The sequence below is a fragment of the Alligator sinensis genome, unplaced genomic scaffold (assembly GCF_000455745.1).
Source record: "Alligator sinensis unplaced genomic scaffold, ASM45574v1 scaffold375_1, whole genome shotgun sequence".
In the NCBI taxonomy this organism is placed as follows: Eukaryota; Metazoa; Chordata; order Crocodylia; family Alligatoridae; genus Alligator; species Alligator sinensis.
The window spans coordinates 574,732-599,277 of NW_005841928.1; the positions used below are offsets into that span (position 1 = coordinate 574,732).

The 24,546-nt window shown below is 39.4% G+C and overlaps 1 protein-coding gene across 6 annotated transcripts in view; it reads right to left on the bottom strand.

Moving 5' to 3' along the window:
• Nucleotides 1–24,546, bottom strand: part of MON2 (MON2 homolog, regulator of endosome-to-Golgi trafficking) — a 140,997-nt gene that overhangs the window by 102,291 nt on the left and 14,160 nt on the right. For 5 of the 6 annotated variants that reach the window (XR_003093008.1, XM_025198764.1, XM_025198765.1 and 2 more), the window contains exons 2-4: nt 16,515–16,578; nt 9,487–9,614; nt 8,060–8,191 (exon numbers count right to left, since the gene is read on the bottom strand). Coding sequence is in view for 5 of the 6 variants with exons in the window: in XM_025198764.1 (XP_025054549.1) it covers nt 8,060–8,191; nt 9,487–9,573 (219 nt within the window). In the remaining variant the exon portion in view is untranslated. The remainder of the gene's footprint in view (nt 1–8,059; nt 8,192–9,486; nt 9,615–16,514; nt 16,579–24,546) is intronic. The other variant, XM_025198763.1, reaches the window with a different exon arrangement.

The following is a 24,546-nucleotide window of genomic DNA, read 5'->3' on the forward strand; positions in this document are numbered from 1 at the left end:
CGCTCCCCCGGGCGGCCCTGGGCACAGCCCTAGCCCACCCCCCCTGCTGGGAAGTGGCTGGCACAGCTCCTGGCCCCAAACCTGCAGCGTGCTATCACCATGTGCACAAATCTGTGGGGTACATGCTCCCCTCATACCTCCCTTTGGGGCATGCGCAGCAGCATGGAGCTGCCCCCCTTCTGTCCCCACCCCCCCAGATGACCTACCTGTGGCTTCGTCCCAAACCCCACCCCAGCTGGGCTGGGTAGTGCCTGGCCCTGTCCCAGCCCCACTCCCTCCCTCACCATCGGGACCTCAATCTGCACACCCCCCCCCGAATTACCAGCTGGACGCTGCTCTCCAAGCTGCCAGGCTGCATATTGGCTATCAGATCAATACCGGCCAATATGGCTGGTTAATAATCAGCCATTGGTATCGGCCAAAAAAAGTGTTTACTGGTGCACCCCTAGTGGGCAAAATATGGTTTGCAGGCCACATCCGGCCTGCCAAGGGATTTCATTTGTCCCCCAGTGGGTCCATCAGACCCACCCAGCCCAGGGGCAAAGCCACTCAGGGAGTTGTGATGAGCTGTTGTGGGACAGTGGGGAGAGCTGACCCAGCCTGCAACAGCTCACCAAAGCTCCCTAAGTGGCCCTTGGGCTCACATAATTGCACACCCTGATCTATACAAACCACATCATCTACTGCAGTAGCTAGCTCTATTCAGCTTTGATATTTATACGTCAACTATTTATAGTGTAAACATTAGGCATCACAACCCCATTTTATTTCTTTTTTTAAAGTGTGCATCTATGAAACCCAAAAGACATTAAAGTCAGCTACTGGTGCACCATTACACAAGATATTCAAAAACTCTCAATGAGGTACCCTCATAAAACCTTCTCATATTTCTTCACAAAAGAGCCATCAAAATTTTATGGCAACTACTGCTACACCAAACTACAGCATTTGCATTTCGGCTATAGCCCTATTTAATGTTGTATTCAAAATTATGATTTCACTGTTTTTACATTAAGAGCCAAGCATATGGAAAAATAGAACTTTGGCTCTCTTCATTCTCAGCCCTGTAGGTATGAGGCAAGGCTCATAGGACATTTATGAGTGTAAGAATAACAGGTGAAAAATAAGGTAACAGACCCTGGGTCTCATATGTGAAATAAACACTCTTGAGAAGTGCACACGGAGATGAGTGCACAGATGCACTCGACCTAACTGTGGATATGCACATGCCTGGTAGGCAGTTTTCAGAGGCTTATAAAACTTAGTCAAATCAACACCAACTTCCTCTGTAGCAGGCCTTCAAAAACTCTTCAGTGAGGAATATTTTTAACCTAAATTGCACCTTTCAAATCTCAGTCACCTGAACAGTAGGTTTTCTTTTCTTTTTTCCTAACTATAACAATAAAACATTTAGAGTCATACTGAGCTGGATGCCAATAGAAAAGTGCCTACATCTCCCCACATTTTTTTTTTGCATAAGAATGGCTGCACCATGTCTGTTCAGAGATTTTTAAAAAGCACTTTCAAGCCAGAACCAAAAATGAAATCTCAGCCGGACATATTAGTCTGAAAAAGTTGAAAGACTGGAAAGTATGTTGCAATAAAAAGATAAATGGAGTAATTACTGAAAACATATTTTTCCAGTTAAAAATTACACATGGCAAATTAAAGAATAGATTCTAATACTGGAGTCAGGACTCAGGAACTAAGCATCTTTCCTAACATTTTCATTTTTCCTTCTAATAATGCTTCCATGCAGAAGACTACCTTTACCAAGTATGAGGGGTTTTTGATCTATATAGATTAGAGTTTCTATTGCAACTCTAAGCCTGATTCACACTTTTCAAGAAACAAAGTGACAGGGTTATGGTAAGAGAAGAGAATGCAAACTACCACTGAAGCAATAGAAAAGAATAAAATAATGATATAATTTTAGAAATGCTGATGGTATGTGAGGCAAACACAAGACATCTTACAAAAAGACTTATTTTGTAAATTTCCCAAGAGGCTGGCTCTGAAACTCTCTTTGTTACGATTAGGAGAGTCATTGAATGCAACGTATTCCCACAGGGACTACCATGCTGTTGCATTCAATATCAAGCAAAACTATCATGTTCATCTACTTTAAAATTGCTAGGGGCATATTTTAGCTCAAGCAGCAGTGACCCTCTCATAGTATAACTACTGCTGAGCTGCAATACATTTGATTGGCACAGGGGCAATATAGATTCATGCCAAAATTTCAGCACCCTTATACTGAAAAACAACAAATGATTATTTTACTCTGTTAATAAAAAAAGAAAAAGTCCACTAACTTAATGTGGAGATGGATACAACTTGTGAAGCTCTGGATTTGCTTAAAGCCTACCAGATTTGCTTTTCTGCAAAGGATGGATTAAGGTGTGAAGTACCAGGAATAAAACACTACCTGAAGAGTAGAATGAATCTATTGTCCCTTTCAGCACTGGTTCCTTTACCTCTCAACACAGCATCTCACTTTTTAAATATCTCTCTGGAAGAAAATAAAGTAGTAAAAGAGTGCTGAAGAGGTCTCTGAAATACTGTAACTCTGATGTTTTTATATACCTAAAGGATGGAACATAATATTTTTCATTTTTCTGTACATAAATAGTTGAATATTTGAACTATTCTGATGACCCATGTAACTAGTATCCGTCAATAGTTTCTAGATAAATGAAAGCATGAAAAGATTTTATATATTTTAAATAACCTCCTAATACTAGCCAAACATTTGTTCATGTTTGCTACCTGGGGCAAGCTAGCCAACACCTCCTGCACCATCAAGGGGTTCTTTTAAGTCCTCATATACGAAGTTAACTTGATAGAAGCAGCCAAGTACAATTTCCTACAGGAAACTAAATAACTGATACAAATATCTTACATGAATTGTTTAATCTATTAATAGAGATAAAACAATGCATACTGCTACATCTATTCACATAACTAACTATCTGTTGGAAGTCCTCTAGATTAAAATTTTAGCTATATGCAAATTTTGGGAGTTTTTTTTTTTTCCCCTCTAAAAGTAGTACAGCTAGAAATTTACTGGATTCCTTCAAAATGAGAAAATACCTAAAATTTATATGCATTATATTAAAGCCACCCCCAGTACAAGAAGTTACACACGACCTAACTGGAACCAACAGAAATAAAGTTAAATATAACCTCTTAAACTGTGAAATTAAAAGAACAAGCAATTCAAAAGAGGAGTAGAGAAAAATCTTCAAAAAAGGAATTGGCAATAAAAAACAATTATAGCATAGAATGAAACAGATACTGTCCACAGCATATGTAATCAATTTAAAGAGCTGAAAGTAGTTTCAGACCTTATATTTGCTTGTCACCATGCCAGTTTTTGAGGAATTACAATGACTTATTTCTATTTGCAAAATGTCTTTTCCCACTTTTGCTGTGTGAAAGATCCATAGAAACAGAAAGGGGAACTGAAACTAGAGGACACAAACAAGTCTGTTTAAAAATACTGCTCTTCTAACTAGTTAGGTAAAGACTACAGTTCCTGTCTGTTCTTCCCCAACTGAATAGCCAAGCCCAAGAAATAGGGACCTACCGAATTCACAGCAGAAGCAGAGTACACAGCAGCTCCTTTAATTCTACACGCACCTCACCCCTTGCTGCCTCCTGTCCCCTCCGACTGCTGATTAACAGAGGGCCCCACCACTCCCTCCTGATCAGCAGAGAAACTAAAACCACAGTTTTAAATATGGTGGCGTTGTTGCCTCCCCACCAGTCAGCAGCAAACAGTAGGGCCCATCCAGAGCCCCTCAGCTAATCAGTGGTGGGAGGCAAAAACATCACCATATTTAAAAAAAAAAAAAAATCACAGGTTTTACCTCCCCACTGATGAGGAGCAAGCCACAAGCAGGGCCTCTCCACCAATCAGCCAGGGGGAAAGAAGGGAATGCAGAGGAACCTGCAAGGTTAATGGAGTCACAGTGCACCCCACTCCCACCATGAATTTGGTAGGTCCCTACCAATAAAGTACACACTACGTAGCCCCTCAATCTCCTTACCAGTTTTGTGTAAAAAAGCATAAAGAGCAGAACAATTTCCTATTGCCTTACAACATTAAACTTCCACATGCCACAGTCATTAGTGGTCCTGGATAAAACTGTCTTGTTTCTAGTTGAGCGCATCTGGGTGATGGTGATAAAAACTATAAACTAAATTTCCAAGGAAGAAGAGAAGAAAGCGATCCAGAAAAAAGAAGAACCCAATGCCTTAACCTCTCTGACACTGTAGTTAAGTGCATAAGTGCAACATCTACTAGCTAAAGCTTAGGTATTATACATAAAAATAATGGATACATATATTACAAAGAAGCAAACAATTCAGGGTGTATAAGAGGAGAAAGAAGTCTATTTATCTGGATCAACAACATCTGAGAAGGATTTCCAAATTTGTTCCCTAAACTAAACCTAGTATTTTTTTAACCTATGCTTTAACTTTGGAGCTCAAGACTATGACAACCATTTCAGAACACATTTCAAAGCCCTGTTTAAAATGGGAAGTGAAAGGAAAAAAGCCCCAAACCTATAAAATCTAAGCTGTAAAGGGAAATTCTGATGCACGGAATTCTTCAATTAAACTAAACTGCTCTTGCAAAAAGTACCACAGAATTTAAGATACAGATGGGTCAGAACTTTTATTATCTTGCTTCAAATGAAAGATAACATCTAACATGGTCCACCTTTAAATTTTGCTAGATTGTTATTACAGGCCTGACTCAAATGGCAGTCCTGCCAACAACACAAGAACTATTTAGGAAATGGGTATCAGGAGGGTGCCTAGTAGCATAACTAATAAAGCCTCATTGGCATATGGGCTGCAATTCAGAGCAGAAATGTACCATGGGTTCCACATTTCTTACTGTATTTTCCGAAGACAGGCTATACAGATGCATGAGTGTAGTTTAATACATTTAGAATGCTAAGTTACTGATCATGGAAACATGCTTGTTTTTAAAACTACTTCTATTAAAAAGTCTTATATAGTGAGGGGTTTCCTTTTTATAGAAGAGAAGGAAAAACAGAAGAACAAGTAAGAACCTAAAAGAAAACAGTTACTGAAGTCCAGCTGCAGAGAAAGAATTAAAAACAGCAGAGTACTTCATCAATTCCATGTTTCCAGATCATTCAAAAAATGAAACAAAACAAAAAACAAAGCAAAAAGAAACTATAAAAAAACCTCACCTCAGTTATTTTCTAGGTAAACACTTCTAACTGAACCCACTTGTTGCAACAAATTTGGTAATCAACATTTTATTAGAAAAATATTCTATAAACAAACTTTAAGTAAAAAATATTATTTAGTCCCATAAAACATTATTTAGACAAACATTAGTTATTTCATGAACATTTGCAGAGAGCAATCAAAGACAATCTTATCATCAGGCAATAATTTTATGTGGTCAAATATTAAACTTTCCTCTAAGGTTTAGAAGTGTTTTAGGTACTATTGTCTAAGAAATCATTAGTATTTGTCAATACTATGGGTGAATAAAATGTTTTTGCAGGGAAGTCAAGTCTCTTCAGTAATTTCTTAATAAACTAGCTTTTCTGACTGGGGCTATAAATGACAAGCTCTTAGAAAAAGGAGTGTAAAGGCCACTGAAATTAATCTCGACAACCATCTCATACACGCATACCAACATTTTGTTATATGACATTCATACCCCAAAGGCAAAATATTAGCAATAAAGCAGGAACTTCTGGATTTGCAAGTTCCATACTTTGAGGCTTTGAATGTGACCACATGCTATGGATTTGTGAGATGTTAAAAGTTGTGGCAAAGATGTCTAGAATGCCTGGGATAGGCACTATTTATTTGAATGCAGACCAAAATAAAACATATTTCTTTTAAGACATAGCCTATGAAAGAGAAAAGTTCTTAAGCGTCAGGCCTTAAGAAGAAATACTAGATCTATTTAACATTTTAAATTAAAAAGGAAACTACCATCATTTCAATTGATATGATCTTATAGTGAAGATAAAAATATCAACAAAAGATGCATTTAATGGCCTTGTCTGTCATTTTCTATTACAGTCAAAGTGATTCAGATGAAATGGCTTAATTCAGATCTTTGCTATACAAAGTCATGTTTTGGTTAACACATTACTACACATGCAACAGTAATCTGCAGATATTTTCTTTAGTACTAAATTGGTCAAAATAATAGCATACTAGAGTATTTCATTAGCACACATTCTATATTTAAATCCTACAAATCCAATGTGTACAGCCCTGCTTCACTACCAATATTTTGCCAGCTTCACTGGGACACCTTAAAATGACTACTAATGAAGACTAATTAGTAATAGGTCATATCTTCAGGTACAAAGACAAATCCTCTTTCAACCATTTAAAATACTGTATTGTAAAAAAATCTTTTTTCTTGTCTTGTAGCTTATAGGCTATCAGATATTAACAAAATTGTTTAAAGTTCTTGAAATTTCCTTATTATAGAATTTATTTTAATGCGCAACACTGGGAAAAGTGAGACTTATTTAACCCCTATAAACAGATTTCATTTTCTAATATTTCTCAATAATGGATGTGACCTTAAAGGTAGCAGAAACATAACAGCAAGAGGCAGCTGGTAACTGATTATTCCTTCAAGTTATATCAGATGGACAATGGCCAAATATCTGATCACAAGCAACTCAATTTTTCCCCATTAATTAAAAGAGGATGCAATTACACTCTTATTTAATAAAGTACTTCAAGTTATTTAAATGAAAAACGTTTTGTGATGACAAAGCATCCATTTTTACACTCTACTTATCTGAAATACTCAGGACTTAAGTTGTGACTTCTGAATGAAAAAGATAAAATAATCTTTATTATTTTCTTTGAATATTTAAATGAAAAAGTGCATTCCATATATCAATGTTACAGATGTCTAAAATGTTCCCACTTTATAAGTATTAAAATGAATTTGTGCACAAGTCTGAACTGTTTATAAAATATCATATATGGCCAATCACTGATAGAGATTTTTGGGGCCAATACCGATAGCCCATTTTAAAGGAGGTATATCGGCCAATGCAGATCCAATTTCTGATGCACAGCCCGGCAGCTTGAAAAGCAGCGTCCAGCTGGCAAGTCTGTTGTGGTGGAAGGGGAAGGCAGATTGAGGCTCCCGCGGTGAGGGAGGGAGTGGGGCTGCCCAGCTGGGACAGAGCAGGGTGCAGGACAGAGCCATGAACAGCTCATCCAGGGGCCTGGGGAAGGGGTGGCAGCTCCCGCTGCTGTGCACATCCTGGGAGGGAATGGGGGAAGGAGAGGGGTGTGACCCTGGATCTGCGCAGGGCAGGGTGGGCTGCAGCTGCAGGCTGGGGCCCTGGCCTGTGGCAGGCTCTTCTCCATAGGGGCTGGGCTGGGCTGCCCTTGGGGAAGGCAGCGGCACTGGGAAGGGGCTATGGGGAGAGCTGCACCCACCCCAAAATTTGCCGTAGGGGCCCCCCCCCCCACATGGCCAGCTGCGGGGGCAGCCTGGTCCAGCCCCCACCGGGAAGAGCATGGCGCAGCCCCTACCCACCCCACGCAGATCTAGGGGGCACAAGCCCCCCCATACCCTCCTGGAGCGTGTGCAGTGGCGGGGGGCACCACCCCCCCCCCCCACCCCCGACAAAACATATCCCCTCCTGGAGCGTGTGCAGTGGCGGGAGCCACCATCCTCCCACCTCACCCCAGACAAACCATGCCTACATGCCGTGCTCCAGCTGCATGAATGCACAGGGCATTTATCAACCACATCAGGAAAATTTCCAATACAGTCAATTTTCTCTATATTGGTGCCAAACCGATATCAGACTCATGTATCGGTGCACGTCTATCAAACACATTTATGCATATCTACTGTACCTTATGCTTCCAAGTGTAACTTTACACATATATGAACACTTACAGAATTGCTGCCTAAACTGCAACCTTTAAATAAGTATATTCCTTCAGTGGATTTACTTTAAAATTAATCATTATATCCTAATTATTGTAGTTTACGTCAACAAATTCCTACCTTGGACAGTACTTCATCATGCACAACAGTATTTGTTGTTAGAAGCACAAGAACTGTCTGAAGTAATTTGAGTTCTTCAAGACTATTTTCCATCAGCTGCCAAAGCATATTAATAATATTCCCAGCTGCAGCCTATAAAGATAAAAGTGTATACGTTCAATTAAAGTCCATAAAAATTTGACACCCAGTACCATGATTGCATATCCATGTAAACAATACTCACACATATATCGAACTGAATTCAGTTTTTCCTACAACCTTAAAAGTACAAATAAAATATGAAACACTAATTTCGCTGTCCTAGATATTGTTTAGAGGCTTTTATCCATGTAGGGTTTTTTTTAAAACACATTTTTTAAACATCTCATCAACATACAGTTATTTTACAACTGGAAGCACAAGTTTTCATAGAACAGGAGTGGTCAATCTGCAGCACAAGTGCCACAGGCAGGCAGCCTCCATGTGTGGCATGAGATGGATCAGGGAAGGGGCAGAAGGCAGAACTGGAAATGAGGCAGGGAGCACAGAGCAGAGAACAGAAAGCAGAGCAGCAGATCAGGCAGAGGAAAAGGATCAGAGCAGCACCCAGACAAAGAGCAGGGATAATTTGTAGCATACCTGCCAAAAAGGTGGGCTCCCACTATCACAGGAGATGAGGCAATTAACTACAAAATACTTTACTTAAACACTTAAGTTAAAAACTATAAATCGCTGAAAAAACACACTATAATTCTATTGGATAAATACAGCTCAATAAATATTTTTAAATATACCAGAGTGCTACTTTAAAAAATAATGACACACACAAGATTAAACAGTACCACAAAACATTATATTCACAGTTACTGGCTGTAGAAATAGTTGTATGTTATATTGTATGAGAAATAGTATGCAATTTTATCTTTATTATAATACAAAATGCATAGATATAGGAAGGCATAATCCAGACTGTGCATGAAACAACGCATGACACTTACTGATAACTGAGTATCTACCCTGACCTTTCCAGCATCAGAACTACACTAGACAAACTTGTTAAACTACTACTTTTGTTGTGTATGAGGAATCTCCCTGGGTATGCAGTGATCAGAGACTAAGACAATAGAACGTTGGGAACAGTATTTTTTAGATAACTGTTAGTAAACCAGCTAAGGATTCCAACTATTTGCATAGAGTCTATAAAAAGATACCAATCATATTTTTTTATTTAATTCATTTTTCCTTTGGCTCTCAAGTGGTAGATTTGACTTCAGAAATTATTTGCAGTTAGAAACATCATCCACAAGATTATGTTAATTCTAAAGTACAAAAATGTGTTCACTCTTAAATAGCATTTTGAGTTTTTTTTAAAAAGTATCTTTTGTTAAAGCACTAAATCCTTCAAATATATCAATGCCAGATAATATTTTCCCACTGTATAACCTTACCTCTGAAACAACTTCATGTGACATGAGTCTCTGTATGGCTGCTAGACACAGCTGTGTGATCTTTGGTTCCTTTGTTCCACAACCCATTAGAAAGGGCTGAACTACCTCTGAGCTGTTCTCTTTCAATGCTTTTGAATAGAGATAAAAGAAGGCTGGTCAATTTTTAACAATTTACAACTTTGAACAGCGTAAGGCAAAAGCATACAAATTGTAAATACTAATAGTTATATACTTCCTAATCAGAAACAAAAGGAATCTACAATCTTAGAACTAATGAAAGAAAAGCAACTAGATGCAGAAAGAGAGCTGTCACTACTCTCATTAATACCTAGCTTACCAAAATGCTCTGTCCTGTTTTCCCTTAGCTATCCTCTCTCACATCCCACAGCTACCATTCTCTTGTGCCTTGGTTACCTCCATCTTACTCAGCCTGATGCTTCTATTACCTTTCCCCAACCCTAAATGTTCTTTAGGGTGATTATGGCTTATTTCATTATGAGCCATTTCCTATCCTTAGGAAATCCAGATTCTTCACAGTCTCACATTAACACATTCCTTACTCCTCATACTACTGGATGTTCATGTACAAATAGTTGCAGGACTAAGGTATTATATGCATAGTATGAAGAGACACAGAAGTGCAGACAAGAGTGGGCAGGGAAAAATATAAACATTATTTATCAACAGACATGTTGCCTTGAATGATGGGAGGTATAAAAAAATCATTCAGAGTTATGGATATGCCAATTATATATCTATATCTAAATATAATTTATATTTTATATCTATATAGATATCTCTATATAGATAGATATCTATCTATATCTATATAGAGATTGCCATCATTCAAGGCAACATATCTATCTATATCTCTTCGGTTAGAAAATTATTTTTTAATTAATTCAGTTGTGGAAGAGAGTCAGTTTCAATCTCTCTCTGCTTTAAAAACAAACTAACCAACCAAATACAAATTAACCTATTTCAACATTTTTCAGAAAGGAAAATTCTCTCCCCCCACCATTTGAAATTATTTTTCATTCAGAGTTAATATCAGTAACATTAAAGTTAAAAATAAAAGGGGCACAAAGAAAAAAAATAAAAGTTAGAAACTACTGATTAATCCAAACCACTTTTTGGCTTGCTAGTTCACTAGTGTTTTTTTTATGCAAGTTTTTTGTCCCAATTCCAGATAAGAAAAATTCTACAGATGTCAGAAGCAACATCAAGAAGTTAAAAGCCACAAAAACATGTTATAAGGGTTTTTATAATTATAATATTAGCCCATAATATGACACTTCCTTCACAGCCACTACCGGGACATATAAACAGTTTTTCAGATCCCTAGATTTGGATATTATACCTAACGCTGAATGCCTGTTCAAAATAATTGCAGTGTTATTCATGATTTTTTACAGTAACACAAGTCACTCACTCATCTATCGTGGCTATTTAAAAAACATATAAAAACTTTAAAACAGAAAACCAACTAAAAAACTAAAAAGCAAGCTGCTTTGCTCAAGGAGGCATAGGCACACAAGCTTGTAACTATAACTATTAGTCATCTAGGAAAAAAGTTTGATGATTGTCTAACAAAATGAGTTTTCAAAAATTAACATTTTTGACAATTGAACCAAAGTGCTTTAGTTTACAATTTTTTCCAAGCTGTCATTGAATTCTAATGAAACTTAACAGTATAAATAAATTGAAACAGAAGTAAAGACTCCCAGTACAATTGTGAAATGGATGGAAAACAAAAAGGTGTTAACACACTAACAGGCAAGGGAAAAAAGCTGAAAAAAATTGGAAAATTTTAATAGACATAAAACATGAAAATTATTCAACCAGATTTTCATAGTTATCCATAAACAACATGAAAATCTAAGAGAAATTTTTACCTACAAAGCTCAATCTAACACTTAAGCACCCCACCTATACCAAATATTGATCCAGACGTTAATTTCAGTCTTAAAAGCCAGATATTCAGTTGCATCAAGGTCCGCTGCACTTTATGACACTATTTGATTGGTCAATTAGTTCTGCTTTAAAAACACTTCTGCAAAAAAAGATTAAAGTAAGTGTTTTTAAAGCAGAACTAGTTTAATAAAACTTATTAATGGTGTGAAAACAGTAAAGGTTTTTTGAAATGTGTCAAAGCCAAACATGTAAAAATAACATCATTTATATGCCACAGTTCAAACTCAAGGTTACTATCAGGAGGGAAATACTGGGGAGACCACAAATACATTGAAAGCCATGTAAAAACTTAAGATTGTATGTTACAGCAATTTCAAGACTCTTCTAAAAGAACCAAAACAATTAACTCTATTTCTGAGAAGTTAAAATGCACCTTAGCTTATCTGCAGGGGTTTAGTTTGTAGCTGTGTTGTCTGCCTATGTCCTTAGACCAAGGTTCCTTGGGTGAATTTGATATCTTTTATTAGACCAACCCAAATAGTTGGAGAAAAGTTATTAAGCAAGCTTTCGGGTTCAAAAACCCTTCGTCAGGCTAAGGAAGTTTCAGCAGTTGGTGTGTGCTCTTCCTGGATGGAATGAAAAGTCTTTTTCAACCCGAAAGCTTGCTTAATAACTTTTCTCCAACTATTTGGGTTGGTCTAATAAAAGATATCAAATTCACCCAAGGAACCTTGTCTGCCTTAGCTTATCTGAATTTTATCTACCATGTTTTTAAAATTACAAAAGGTATCTGTTTTGGTAATTAACATCAGAATCCACAATGCATTCATTTCTCTTAAAAAAAACCCACATCAATTAGCCTTTGGAATTAAATGTTTTTAACTTATACTGGATAGATGTTTTCATCCAAAACAAAAGCACTGGCATCAAACTAAGAACATTTAGATGCAGGCCCTGATAAACATACATTTCACAGGTCACCAATTCTTCTCTTAAAATTTTTTAACACTTATAATGCTTAATGCATTTGATTTCTCAACTAGGCTAAGTACAAACAGTCAAAAAGTCCAAGCCTGAATCGATTCAGTCTTTGTAGGGTAGTCTAAACTACAGAGATTAAATTGAGAAACAACTGGACACATTTACTTTTGATTCAGCCACATGCCTGCACCTGGGGGGTACTAAAGTATGGCTCTCCGGCATGTAGCTAGCATGGACTGTGTGTTCACGTCCTCTTCCTGCTGCCCCCGAGGTCTCTGGGGTTTTCAGCCCAGAATTACAAAAGTGGGACTCTGCAGTGTTGTTCATCACTTCCTTTTCCTGCTTCCAGGTGCCTCTGGGATTTGTAGTCCACAGTTGAAGCCAGCAGTAACCTTCAGTAAGTTTAGCAAGGCAGTGTAACTGTACTCAGGGGAAGGAGGGTTTAACCAGGGGAAGAGGGGTTTAATGCCCCTCCTCCATCCCAGCCTCAGTTTCCAGCCAGGGTTTGCTGGGACGGGAGGGGGGGGCAGTCCCTCCCTCCAACCCTTCACTGATGGACCAGACAGCACATCCCAGCCCAGGGCTGGAAAGCATGCTGGGATGCTGAGAGACTGATTTAGCTTAAACCAGGAAGGGGTCTGGAACAGAAGTTTCATAAACCAAATTTGACCCAAATCAGTTAAGTATGATACTACATTAAACCAGGTTTATCTTAAACCAGTTTCAGTCATTTTGAATCTGGTTTATCTGTACTGAATTTCTGTTCCGTTACAGGTTTAAACCAGTTTCTGATGACTTAAGCCAGTTTGTGTGTAACTTCTGTCCCCAACCCTGGAGTAATCTTCAGCTGCAACAGTGCGCATATATCCTTCTCTAAAATCTGTATAAAATGCAGGGGGGAGAAGGAGAAGGGAAGTAAGACTAAATCTAACAGAAGCAGACACTGATCTAGAGCTACATAAAAAAAAATGCTGACAATTAGAAAAAAAAATAAAATTCTTTAAAAAACTGGAAAAGCCCTTAAAGCAATGGTCTGCACCCTTTTTAAGTAGGAGATCACCTTTGGCATTTAAAAGCAACCCAAGATCTACCATGCGCCGCCCCCACACAAAGCTGGTAATTTGGGGGGGGGAGGGGGGGGCAGTTTGAGGCAGAAGGAAAAAAAATATTTGGGGATGCACCTCCCCACCCGGCCGGGGCCCCACTCAATTTACCCCTGATCCTGCCTCTTTGGCACTGTCCTTCACCGAGGAGGGCCTTGATCTAGGCCCCGCCCCTTCCCTCCCCCACTAACTGACCTGTTGGGCTGGGGCGCACACGTATGCAGCATATGCGGGCCCCCCACCACAGCCTTGGGTTGACTCCAAGAGGCTCCGAAATCTACCGCAAGAGGTCCGAGATCTACCATTGGATCAAGATCCACTGGTTGGTGACCACTGCCTTAAAGAGACTATCACTACTAAATATTGGCAGAACGTAGGGTAAGGTGGCTCCGTAGAGACTAACTGGCTCAAAGAGACACGAGGTTTCGTAAGCAACAAAATACTTCATCAGATATGAGACACCCAAAGTAGATTGTCACCTATGAAAGCTCATGCCTTGCTGAACCAGTTAATCTGTAATGCAGTGGCTCTCAACTGGGGTGTTCGAGGCCCTCTCAGGGGTGCCATGAAAGCAGCGGCCAGATAAACTTTCTTGTATGCCTGCCTTCCACTAGGGCCATCTTTGCTGCCTGCTTTAGGACGCTGAAGCAGGCAACAAAGCTGTCTCAGTGCAGCTCTTTCTAGTTCACCTCCCTAAACTCCTCTCAGAAAAAGATATGGGTGGAACTCTCTCTGGAAATGGAATCTGCTTCCATTTCCAGGAGTGCTGGGGATGCCAGACAAGAAAGAGATGCACAGCACAAGGCAACTCCTGCCTGCTTTCGGCTGATCAAAGCTCTAATGCAGGAGGAGTGCACACAAGTGGCTCAGCCCTTCCTGGGCTGGCTGTGCAACACAGGGCATTACATCACTGTTGCACAGCCCCTGTTGGCAGCAGAACCAGGGCAAAGAAGCACTTGGGTAAACCGAGACAGGACCAATAGTGGTTCTTTGCCAGGGGCAGTGCCACATAAAAAAAAAGTGGTTATGGGGTTCCTTGACCCCAAAATGATTGAGAACCACTGCCTGAATGTGCCACCTTACCCTGCTTTCTGCCCGACTTCAGACTAACACAGTTAATCACTGCCTCTCGAGACTAACTATAAAGTGAGATGTTGACACACAAAGCTCCATGGCAGGCATGCATGGTTTCCCCATCAAGTAATTTCTCTCTGATTATATCATATTTAAATAGCAAAGCTAAGCTAGTCAGCACTGTACACAAGATTATGTGGAAATTACAGGCAGTTTTGTATTGTAGCTGCAGCTCACAAGTATTCTTATAACTAAAATATGTATCTGTGCACTTTGTTGGTGAATGAAACAAATTACACTGAATACATTTCAGTTTAAGATTCCAAATAAAAAAGTACTTATGAAATATGAAAAACACTTTGAAAGTATTCCTTTAAAGACAAAAAGACTCTTTCAACTATACAGTTGGTCTAATAAAAAGATATCACCAGAGTACCCTTGCTTTTTGCACATTTCCTGGACCACCATGGCTATGACACTCCAACCGTACTACAGCTATACCCAGACTGCCATGACCTTTCACAATTCCTCCACCTGGGAATGAAAAAATGCATCTTACAGAGATATAAGCTAGATGTTTTAACTTGAAGTCTGTATACCTAAAGAACCCTGTTAGTTTCCCAAAAGGGTTAATTAAATTTTCTTCCTTGTCTATTTGTGTATTTTGATGCATAGCTGACATTACCTGGCATAGTTTTCCCACTTATGTCAGCATTCATGACAGCAATAAAAACAAAGAAAAATAAACAAATAAAAAAAGAAGCATTTAAAGTAAAATATTGAGGGACAGAGCTACTCTTTTTTTTTAAAAAAAAAACAACAAGTATTTGAAAAAGTGCCTCCTTAACAGTATTTTTATATTTCTAAAAACAAAATTCTTTAAAAAGGGAATGTAAGAATAGTCTTACACTTCATATAATCTTATTTGAATCTTTCAAACAGCTCATGTCTTGCAAGAACCTTACATAAGTACAGTATACCAAAAATCCAGAATTATCAAAAATCCAGCACTACTTAAAACTACACTTCATCAGGGAGTAGTGGCGGCTGGTCCCGGAGTAGCGGAGGGGGAAGCTTGCACAAGGTGGCTGCTGCTACCATCCACCACCCCGCACTGTGTGCGGCTACTGTTCTGGGACCAGCCACTGCTACCCTTCCCCCTCCTGAATTACTCCAGGACTGGCTGGTGCCCCAGTTTCAAAAAACCATGAATTTTCATATTTTCAGCAGGTGCTCAGTCCCAAGCATGCTGGATTCATGAGGTTATACTGTACTGCTGAGCAGAGCAATGATGTATTAATACAGGGGCCTCCAAATGTTGCTGAGAGCTTTAATAGCTATCTACAAGAAAACAGCTTACACGCATTTGAATAAAGCTGCAAAAAGCAGAACAGTGTGTTAAAAAAAAGAAGTGGATACAGAGTTCCAGTCACAGATAATTCCAGTCCCAAAAGGCAATAATGTATCTTAAACTGAAAAACCTCTATACTGTACAAATTAAGGTGAATCATTGCCTGCTGGGAACTGGTTTCTTCAGGCTAGATTCTTCAATTAAACAGACAATCACCTGAGAATCATATCGTAAAAGTTCATAGACAACACTTGCCCATCGCTGGAATAGTATATAACTGACCAGATGCCACAGTATAATGGAAAAACACATACTGAGAATTTTGAAATACTGAGACGGCAATACTTTTATTGCTTTGTGTGTGCTCACTGAGCAGTTCTGTAGAAGATCCACAGAAAACATAGAGCCTCTCAGCAATGTCAATATAGAAACAGCAGGGATAGTACTGCACAAAATTCCCAAATATTCTTGGATTTTTTTCTATGTCCTACAGAAGCATATTCCATCAAAAGCAATGCTTGTACTTATCCAAAACACCTTTCTACAAGTTTTTCTGTGCGAGACAAACTCATGTGCCCTTTTGGATTGGTATAGTAAATAATTACCTGCCAGAACATCAGTGTTTCGTGCAGCTATTGTTTTAACTTTTATTATTCCTGATTCAGCAGCCTGTAAGCAAAAGACAACAATTAGTTCAGAGGCTATTGTTCATCTGTCATTATATGAAAAAACAAAACAAAAAACACACACACAAACCCAAGAGAAGTAATCCAAATTTAATGAAAAATGTCTAGATGGTTACACAAACCAATGCAATTGTGATGTGCTTTCAGCAAGTAAAACAAATCTGACAGTGAAACATCTATCTGCTTTCTATAATTCTACAGCCACAGAATCTATCCCACTGCAGATTTCTGATCCTGAATCTAATATTTGCATTTAAATGAGCCTTACGGCTGTGAAGGCTTTAGCTAGCAAACAAAACTGATACTGCACAGATTTCAAACAGCACAAAACAAATCACTACAACATTCTTCTTGGGATGTTAACTACAATGGGAATGTTAGCAAGAATTTCACGAGTAAATATTTTGACAGTAAAACCCACTTAACGAATCTATTCAATATTATCAGAGAGAGAAGCATATCATGGAGTAACAATAGTAAAGCTTGAATCATCTCTCAAAACTTGCATCTAAACTTCTAAACTTATGCAACATAGATACAAAATCTCATGCCAACATCCATTAAAACACATTCCAAAACTGAGATTTCTACTAACTAGAATATCAAAACAAAAATGACAAGACATATTTGCAGTATACTATCCTGTTACTTTCCATCTTCAATTCATTCTAAACCTCTGAGATTTCTATAGTTACTTCCAGGAAACCAAAAAAGAAATGTGCCACAGTATTCAGTCCACCCTGCACCCAAAAAACATCTTCATACAAAATTCAGTTCAAAGCCCACAGGGTTTTGATTATTAAAGACTTGATAAACAGAAATTGTATCCAAACAAACACATATAAAAGGACATGTTCAATTTGATATACATTTGAAAATATGCATCTGATTTGCATTTGGGTACTATACCTTTCCATCTCATTTTCATATATTTAAAATGTTTTTCTTTAAGTAAAAGTGAACACGGCAATGTGCAGGCCGGGAGCGGTCCGAGGCCCTTTTTTTGCGCGGCGGGCTGTGGCCAGCAGCCCGGACACGCCGGTTCAGGAAGACAGGCGGCACGCTAGAATTAGGCACGGACGCTTAGTGGTTGATTTAAGATTATTTTACTTACACCGAAGATGGTCGCGGTGCAGGCAGGAAAACTTGCTTGAGTTGCGGTTACAAAACAACACACAAAACTCGAACCTGCAGAACATAAGGGTACGTCGCAATGGGGTTTCGGCGACGGGAAGAAAAAAAACTTTAGGACTCGAACCCCGGGTAGAGCTCTGGATTCACTCACACGAAGTTTGCTAGGCTCCGTGGAACTTTGCACGAAGGGAAGAGTACGTCGAGGGATCGGGCGGCAACAGGGAGAGGCTAGATGCTGATCAGACCCCTATAGCCTTCTTGAAATACACGCTGGGTCCGATAGGCTCCGCAGCGCTTAGAGATCTTCACAAGATGTGAAGTTCTCTTCCTTCTGATAGTCGTGGAGTCCTCCAACTTGGGCGGAAAACACTCAAGCCTCTTATACGGCTAGCAAGCCAATCGCTAGCCGCCACATAGGAATAATTTAGAACTGACCAATAGTGGGGCACAAATCTGAATACAAATGGCGGGAACTCCTTGCAACGTGCATTTCTCTGCTGCAATGAAGAAATGCACCCTGCAAAGAAAGCTACAAGTGGCGGGAAATAATTCAGCAGTGCTGAAGCACACAAACAAAAAATCACACCCTTGGGTTGTGACAGGCAAAACGTAACATTGCAAATGCAGAAATACAGAAGTATTTTTCCTCAATACTTCAAGAGCAATCTTATAATATTTCTATAACAATGGTGTAAAATTTTGTAGATTGTGCAATTATGTTGATAGTGTAAATTTGAAATCAAACACTGTGATCAGTTTAATATTAGTTTACCATGTGTATTTTATTTCTCAGACCAACTGAAATTATAAACATATGCCTTTAATTGTCAAAGCTTACAGAAAACTAAAGTCAAGTAAGGAAACACAGATAATTAAACAATAAAGCTTAGACTTTGTTGAATTAAATTCATTTCTTAAACTGGGAAATGAAAATGAGATTTACTGAATATAATGACTTTGTTTCAAAAAACAGTACCTGAGCTGATATACAGTAACATGCTCAAATGACCACAAACTGATATGCAAATATAGCATTTTGGTTGAAACTGGAGGATTATTTCTCAATATTTTAATTATCTCAACTTCATCTGCTGAATTATCTACATTTTTCAGAAAATCATCTGTGCTGTTACATCTTTAAATGGAAGGCTAATTAGGGGTCTCTTGTCACAACAGGTCATTTCTATTAATTAACATGAAGGATTTATGTGTGTCAGTCCGACTTCAATTACCTCCAAACTGAACCTCATCATGTCTGCTGGCAATTGATTTCTTTCCTGCCATAAGTGACAAACCAAATTAGAGTCAAAAGAACAATCAAATCTGTCTGTGCATATAAAATATTCACATATACTACCATATCCTGCCGAGAGGTGAGAAACTTTGTATGTAATGCCTCCAAACTGACAATTTGGCTTTTGTAATGTTTGTATAAAAACAAGAGATATTTCAGAACCTATTAAAACATATTATTGCTCAGAGCAAAGCACAACTATTCTGCGTATGCTTTTGTCTTTTATATGATGTACTACATTTGGTAATTATTTTGAAAAAAAGTCAACATAACCAAAATTGATCAAAATAAATACATTTAAAAAAATCAATGTCTAATTTTTATTTGATATCATTAACCCAAAAATAATACAAAGAAGTTGTACCATATTTAATTTTGAATCCAAGATGAGCCACCTTTTCCCCCATTAATCCAAGATGAGCCCCCTTTCCCCACCATGGGTACTCCTCTTGGATTTGAGTACAAGCAGGGGGAATAGGCAGCTGCTGTGCCTTTGGCTCTCACTCCAACACGAGCTTGGGGCCAGGCCCAGGGCTGGGACTGTCACAACTGCTCCTGCACAACTGGGTGGAGGTGGCAGAGAGAATGGGGGCTGGGGCTGGAGTCGCCACATGCTCCATGTCTCAGCCTAAATTGGTGTCAGAGCCAGAGCTGTAGCACAAGTGACAGGGGGAGGGAGAAAGAGTTAATGGTGGGGCAGTGGCAGTCAGGGACAAAGCAAAAGGGGGGCCAAGCAAGCATTGAGGGATGCAGCCATGGGGGACAAGAGACAGGGGGGAAACAGACAGCAGGGGACAAGGTGTGGGAGGGACAGATGTCAGGGAACAAGGGGAAGGAGTTAGGCGACTTGACGACTCCACCACCTGCTGCTTGCCCCGCTGCAATTTAAGATGCCCCTCCAAAAATTAAATTCTACACAAAAGAAAATTTTAATAAAACTTTCCATGTGTGGAGTCTAATTATTGGGAGTTGTCTTCAATTGAAAGCCATCTTAAATTTGGGTAAATATGGCAGTCGCATATTTACTACAGAAATCAATCGTGCTGAAATTTACAAAAACAACTTCTAATATTCTGACATAAGGAAGTACTTGTACTCTCCAGAAATTAGAAAATAATATAAAATATTTTTAAATAATTCTGATGTGACAGGCATATTAATATTTATTTTGCTAGCTGCAAACTTTGCTAGCTGTAATAAATAAATAAATAAATGTATTGGATACAAATTATAAAAAAAGATGCTCAAAGTATTTTTTAATAAAATGACTTACTAACTGTATACAGCATAATGGGCAAGCTTTAGTTTAAGGACCAGATGCAGAAGACTTGGACTTAGGCTCCAAAACTTTGCTTAAGTGCTGAATTGATAAAACACCCTGACTAACTGATTAGTGGCCTTAGGCATCACAGGCAACTAAGTTTCTTGAAAGCTTAAAGTTTACCTACTGTACATGCCCAGCACTGCTGCCATGTTGGGTTAGCCAAGACTATCCATATCATTTACCAGGTTTCATTCACAATCGCTTAGCCTGAGTTTCCTGAGAGACCCGATCTCAGGCGTAGGCAATTATTTCAGATGGAGGGCAGCTTAATGAGTTTTGACAAGCCAGAGGGCTGAATGACAGGCAGCCAGAGGCAGATAAATATTTATTTTCTTAATTTTTTAGGGGCCCTGCAGGCCAAATAGAATGGCCTGGCGGGCCGCCTCCGGCCCACATTTTGACCACCCCTGCCCTATCCGACAGGTGAGCTCACAGCGCACCTTAAGCACAACAGCAGCACTGAATTCAGCAGTTAGCGGCAACTGCACCACTTTCATTTAAAAACATGGCTGGAGCAAAGGGAGGTGGTCAGAGTACTCACCTTTTATGTTACGGCTGAGGTGTCAAAGATATGGTCCATAGACTGAATCCAGCCAGGGGATCTCAGACCAGCCCTGCACGCTGACTTGGGCGCATGGGTCAGCAGGTTCAAACCGACTCCAAAGACCAGCCCCACACCCATCATCTGGCCCGAGGGGTCAGATGAGTCTGACACCTCTGTCTCTAACTCAAGGGTGTCAGACTCAACCCCAAGAGTCTTAAAGTTTTTTTTTTTAAAAGAGCATGCTTGCTACAACAGTCGGTCAATTTACTCCATCATAATAATGAAACCAGTATTTGCTGAAGAAATTGCCCAAAAGGGGTTGGGATTGCAGACATGCCTTTCTCCTGCACTTCCTATTGCCAAGGCTATGGCACCTTTCTACTCAGTTTGCTGGGTACTGTCATAACCCAAAGGTATGATTTTGTGTGCGCTTCAGCACTAGAATTATTCCCGCTAAATTGCAGCTTCATTGCACGGTGGAGTTTTCTGCTGCAGAGGAGAACCCCGGTGCAAGGGAGAATTTCCCGCCAATTTGTAGCTTCCTTTGCAGGGTGCATTTCTCAAGTTGCAAGAGAAATGCACAGTGCAAAGGAGTTCCTGCCACCCGCATGCAAATTTGTTCTCCGCTATTGGCTAGTTCTAAATTATTCCCATGTGGCAGCTAACGATTGGCCTGCTAGCCGTATAAGAGGCTGGAGCGGTTTCCGCCCAAGCCGAAGAGGACTCCACATCCATCTCGTGGGGGTACACAGCAGGGTAATAGAAACCCTGTGTGAGATTCAGAGGAGTTTGGCGACCTGATCCACCGCCCACCTCTTCCCGTCTTCGAGCGATAATTTTTTTTTTTTTTTTTTTAAGAGTATCTACGAGGTTTCTTTTTTGGTGGAGCGCTTGTCCAGGGAATGGCATCCGGAGCTCTGTTTCCGTGGAGCCTAGCAAACTCCATGTGATTATTCGTGTTGTTTTGTTTGTAACTGCAACTCAAGCAAGTTTTCCAGCCTGCACCGCAACCATCTTCGGTGCAAGTAAACAATCTTTAAATCTACCATTACGAGTCTGTGCCTAATTCTAGCGTGTCGCCCGTTCTCTCCGACCCTGTGTGCCCGGGCTGCTGGCCACAGCCCGCGCAGAGCACAAAAAAGGGCCCGGCTCACACCCGGCCCGCACAGGTACTATATAAATCCATATTTGAGGTACCTGCCTCTCTCTCTATGTTCACTATATAGGAGAATTAGGTACCTAATTCAGGGATGTGAATTCTACTCGTAGCCCACTATCTAAAAGCTTGGCATTGAAACACTGACGTCATCACATTAGATCTGAGCCCAAGCAATCTGAGTTCCTCTTTCACCACTTACCAGTTAGTATAGAATACGATTTGGGTCCTTCGCCTATTTTAATAATACAGTAATTATGTGCCACATTATATTATCCACTATATGATACAAAAAAGACATTTAAAACAGTAGTTCTAAAAATTATAAATGGGAAAAGAGATGGTGTAAGTTGCTGTGAACAGAAGGGCTTGGTCGTGGCCTCTGGGGCATGGTCTCCATTAAAATATGTGGCCCACGCTTTGAAAAGATTTGATAAAGTTTAACACAGAGGATTGGTAGCACCCCTGCACAAGTGTTAAGGTCACTCTCCTCCTCCAATGAATTCAGCTAAACAGTGTAAGGTAATAGGCTTTTAGAGGTGGTTATATAAGAACTTCTTTAGCTCTGTATTAATACAGTACAAATCCATTATAAAGACCCCCTGGTAGAATGAAGAGAAAACTTCATTAAAATAGGATGTTAGCTACAATAGGGTCTGTCAATTTGTTCCATCTAATAATTAAAAATATTTGTTCCTGCTGTTGAGACTGTCAAAAGCGGGAGTTATTATAACTAGGTTGTACTCTACTTGCAATGGCTCAATAAGCTACCTTATCATATTTAAGATGAGCAAGTTTATATTCTGATATAGATAGATGCTTCTGTGAGAAGCCATACTAATACAACTTCTGTGGCGTTAGAAACTGAAAGTATCCAGCATCCCATCAATTAGCTTGATGGTAACTATAAATGTGAATATTGTGGTACAGCGCTGCCCGAATATCCATAAAAGTCATTATTAATTTTAATTTCATACTTCGGCAAGAATGATAGAAGTAGCAATATATCAGAAAATATGCAGAAGTATTTAGAAGAGGACAATATGCATTAAAATGTTCAAAGTAATTAAGATGGCACTGCTGTTATAGAAGTGATCCAAGAATGAGAATCCCCGCCTCCTCTTTTTTTCCTTTTTATTAAATTAATCAAATAATCACATGCTAGTTGCAGTAGATAGTTCTATCTCCCTACCCAATCTTCTGCTTTGCTCTCTACTTTCTGCCCTATCTGATTCTGTGATGCCTATCCCCTCCCTATTTGCTGCATGCCACACACACAGGCTTCTTCTGCCACTTGTAGTATGTGCCCCAGCTTGACCAGCCCTGGCCTAGAGCAGCTATAGTTTGGCTATGCCTATATTTCAAAAGTCCCTGCTTTCCACATCCAGAAATTGTTCAACTGTTGCAAACACCTCACCATCATCTATGAAAACCATCCTACGCAAGTCTTGCTATAACTTGAAAGAGTAGGCAAGAGTCTGAAGGAGTCCAGTCTGCCAGAAAGCAATTCAAAACTAGAATGGTCATTTGACATATAGGATGATGATTAAGACCTCCCAACTCAACTTTTCATACCACTTGTTCTCAGCTTCTCGCAAACACTTCCATTTGCTAGGACAGTGTTTTGATACTCCTGTCTGTTGTCTTGTCAGTCAAGTGTTAACCTTCACTGTCCTAAAAATCTGTGACCAGGACCTTACCAACTGAAGTCACCTTCTTGAATTTCTTACAAGATGGAGACTGTGTGCACTTCCACTGCATTTTCTATTGAGAGTATTAGGATATAATCCACGTTATGCCTGCTTACCATTTTTGCTTGGTTAATTTAAAACATCCTCAGAAGTTCTTTTGGACTATCGAGATGAACTCTCTTCTAGTCACTGTTCAACATTCGAGGTGCCCATCTTGTCAACACATTTCTTCATCCCAAAGTCTTTACTGAAGGTGATATGCACTGATGTCCACAATCTCAGCTATGAGCCTGCTTGCTAATCTTCTGCTATTCTTCAGGAGCTAGTGGACCACATCAATTAGTTCTGGTGCAATGGCATCACGGAATGTCCTGACCTCAATTCATTGTCAATGCTGATTCTCTCTCACTGCCAAGAGTATTTTTACAGCAGCAAGCGAAGAGGCATCACCTCCCAGTGTCTATATCCTCATATACTTCGTGAATAAACCTTTCTTATGGTACTTGGTTACCACTGCAATTCACTCTATTCTATTTTTCAGAATTTCAGTAACTGATTCACCTGAACATATCTTCATACAAGTTCTGCACCAATACAAATATAGCTGCTAACAAAGAAACATATCAAAATACTGTATCTGTGAAATCTGCTGGGCTCTAGTGTATTATGTCAAGTTAGATATTTTCTAAATGCTGCTTGTAAACTGGCTTGCCATTCTCTTGTTGACAAGACCTACACTAGAGCATCTGTCTAAGATGTAGATGCTTTCAGAAGAGAACTCTAACAGAGAGATTAGAAAGACCACCAT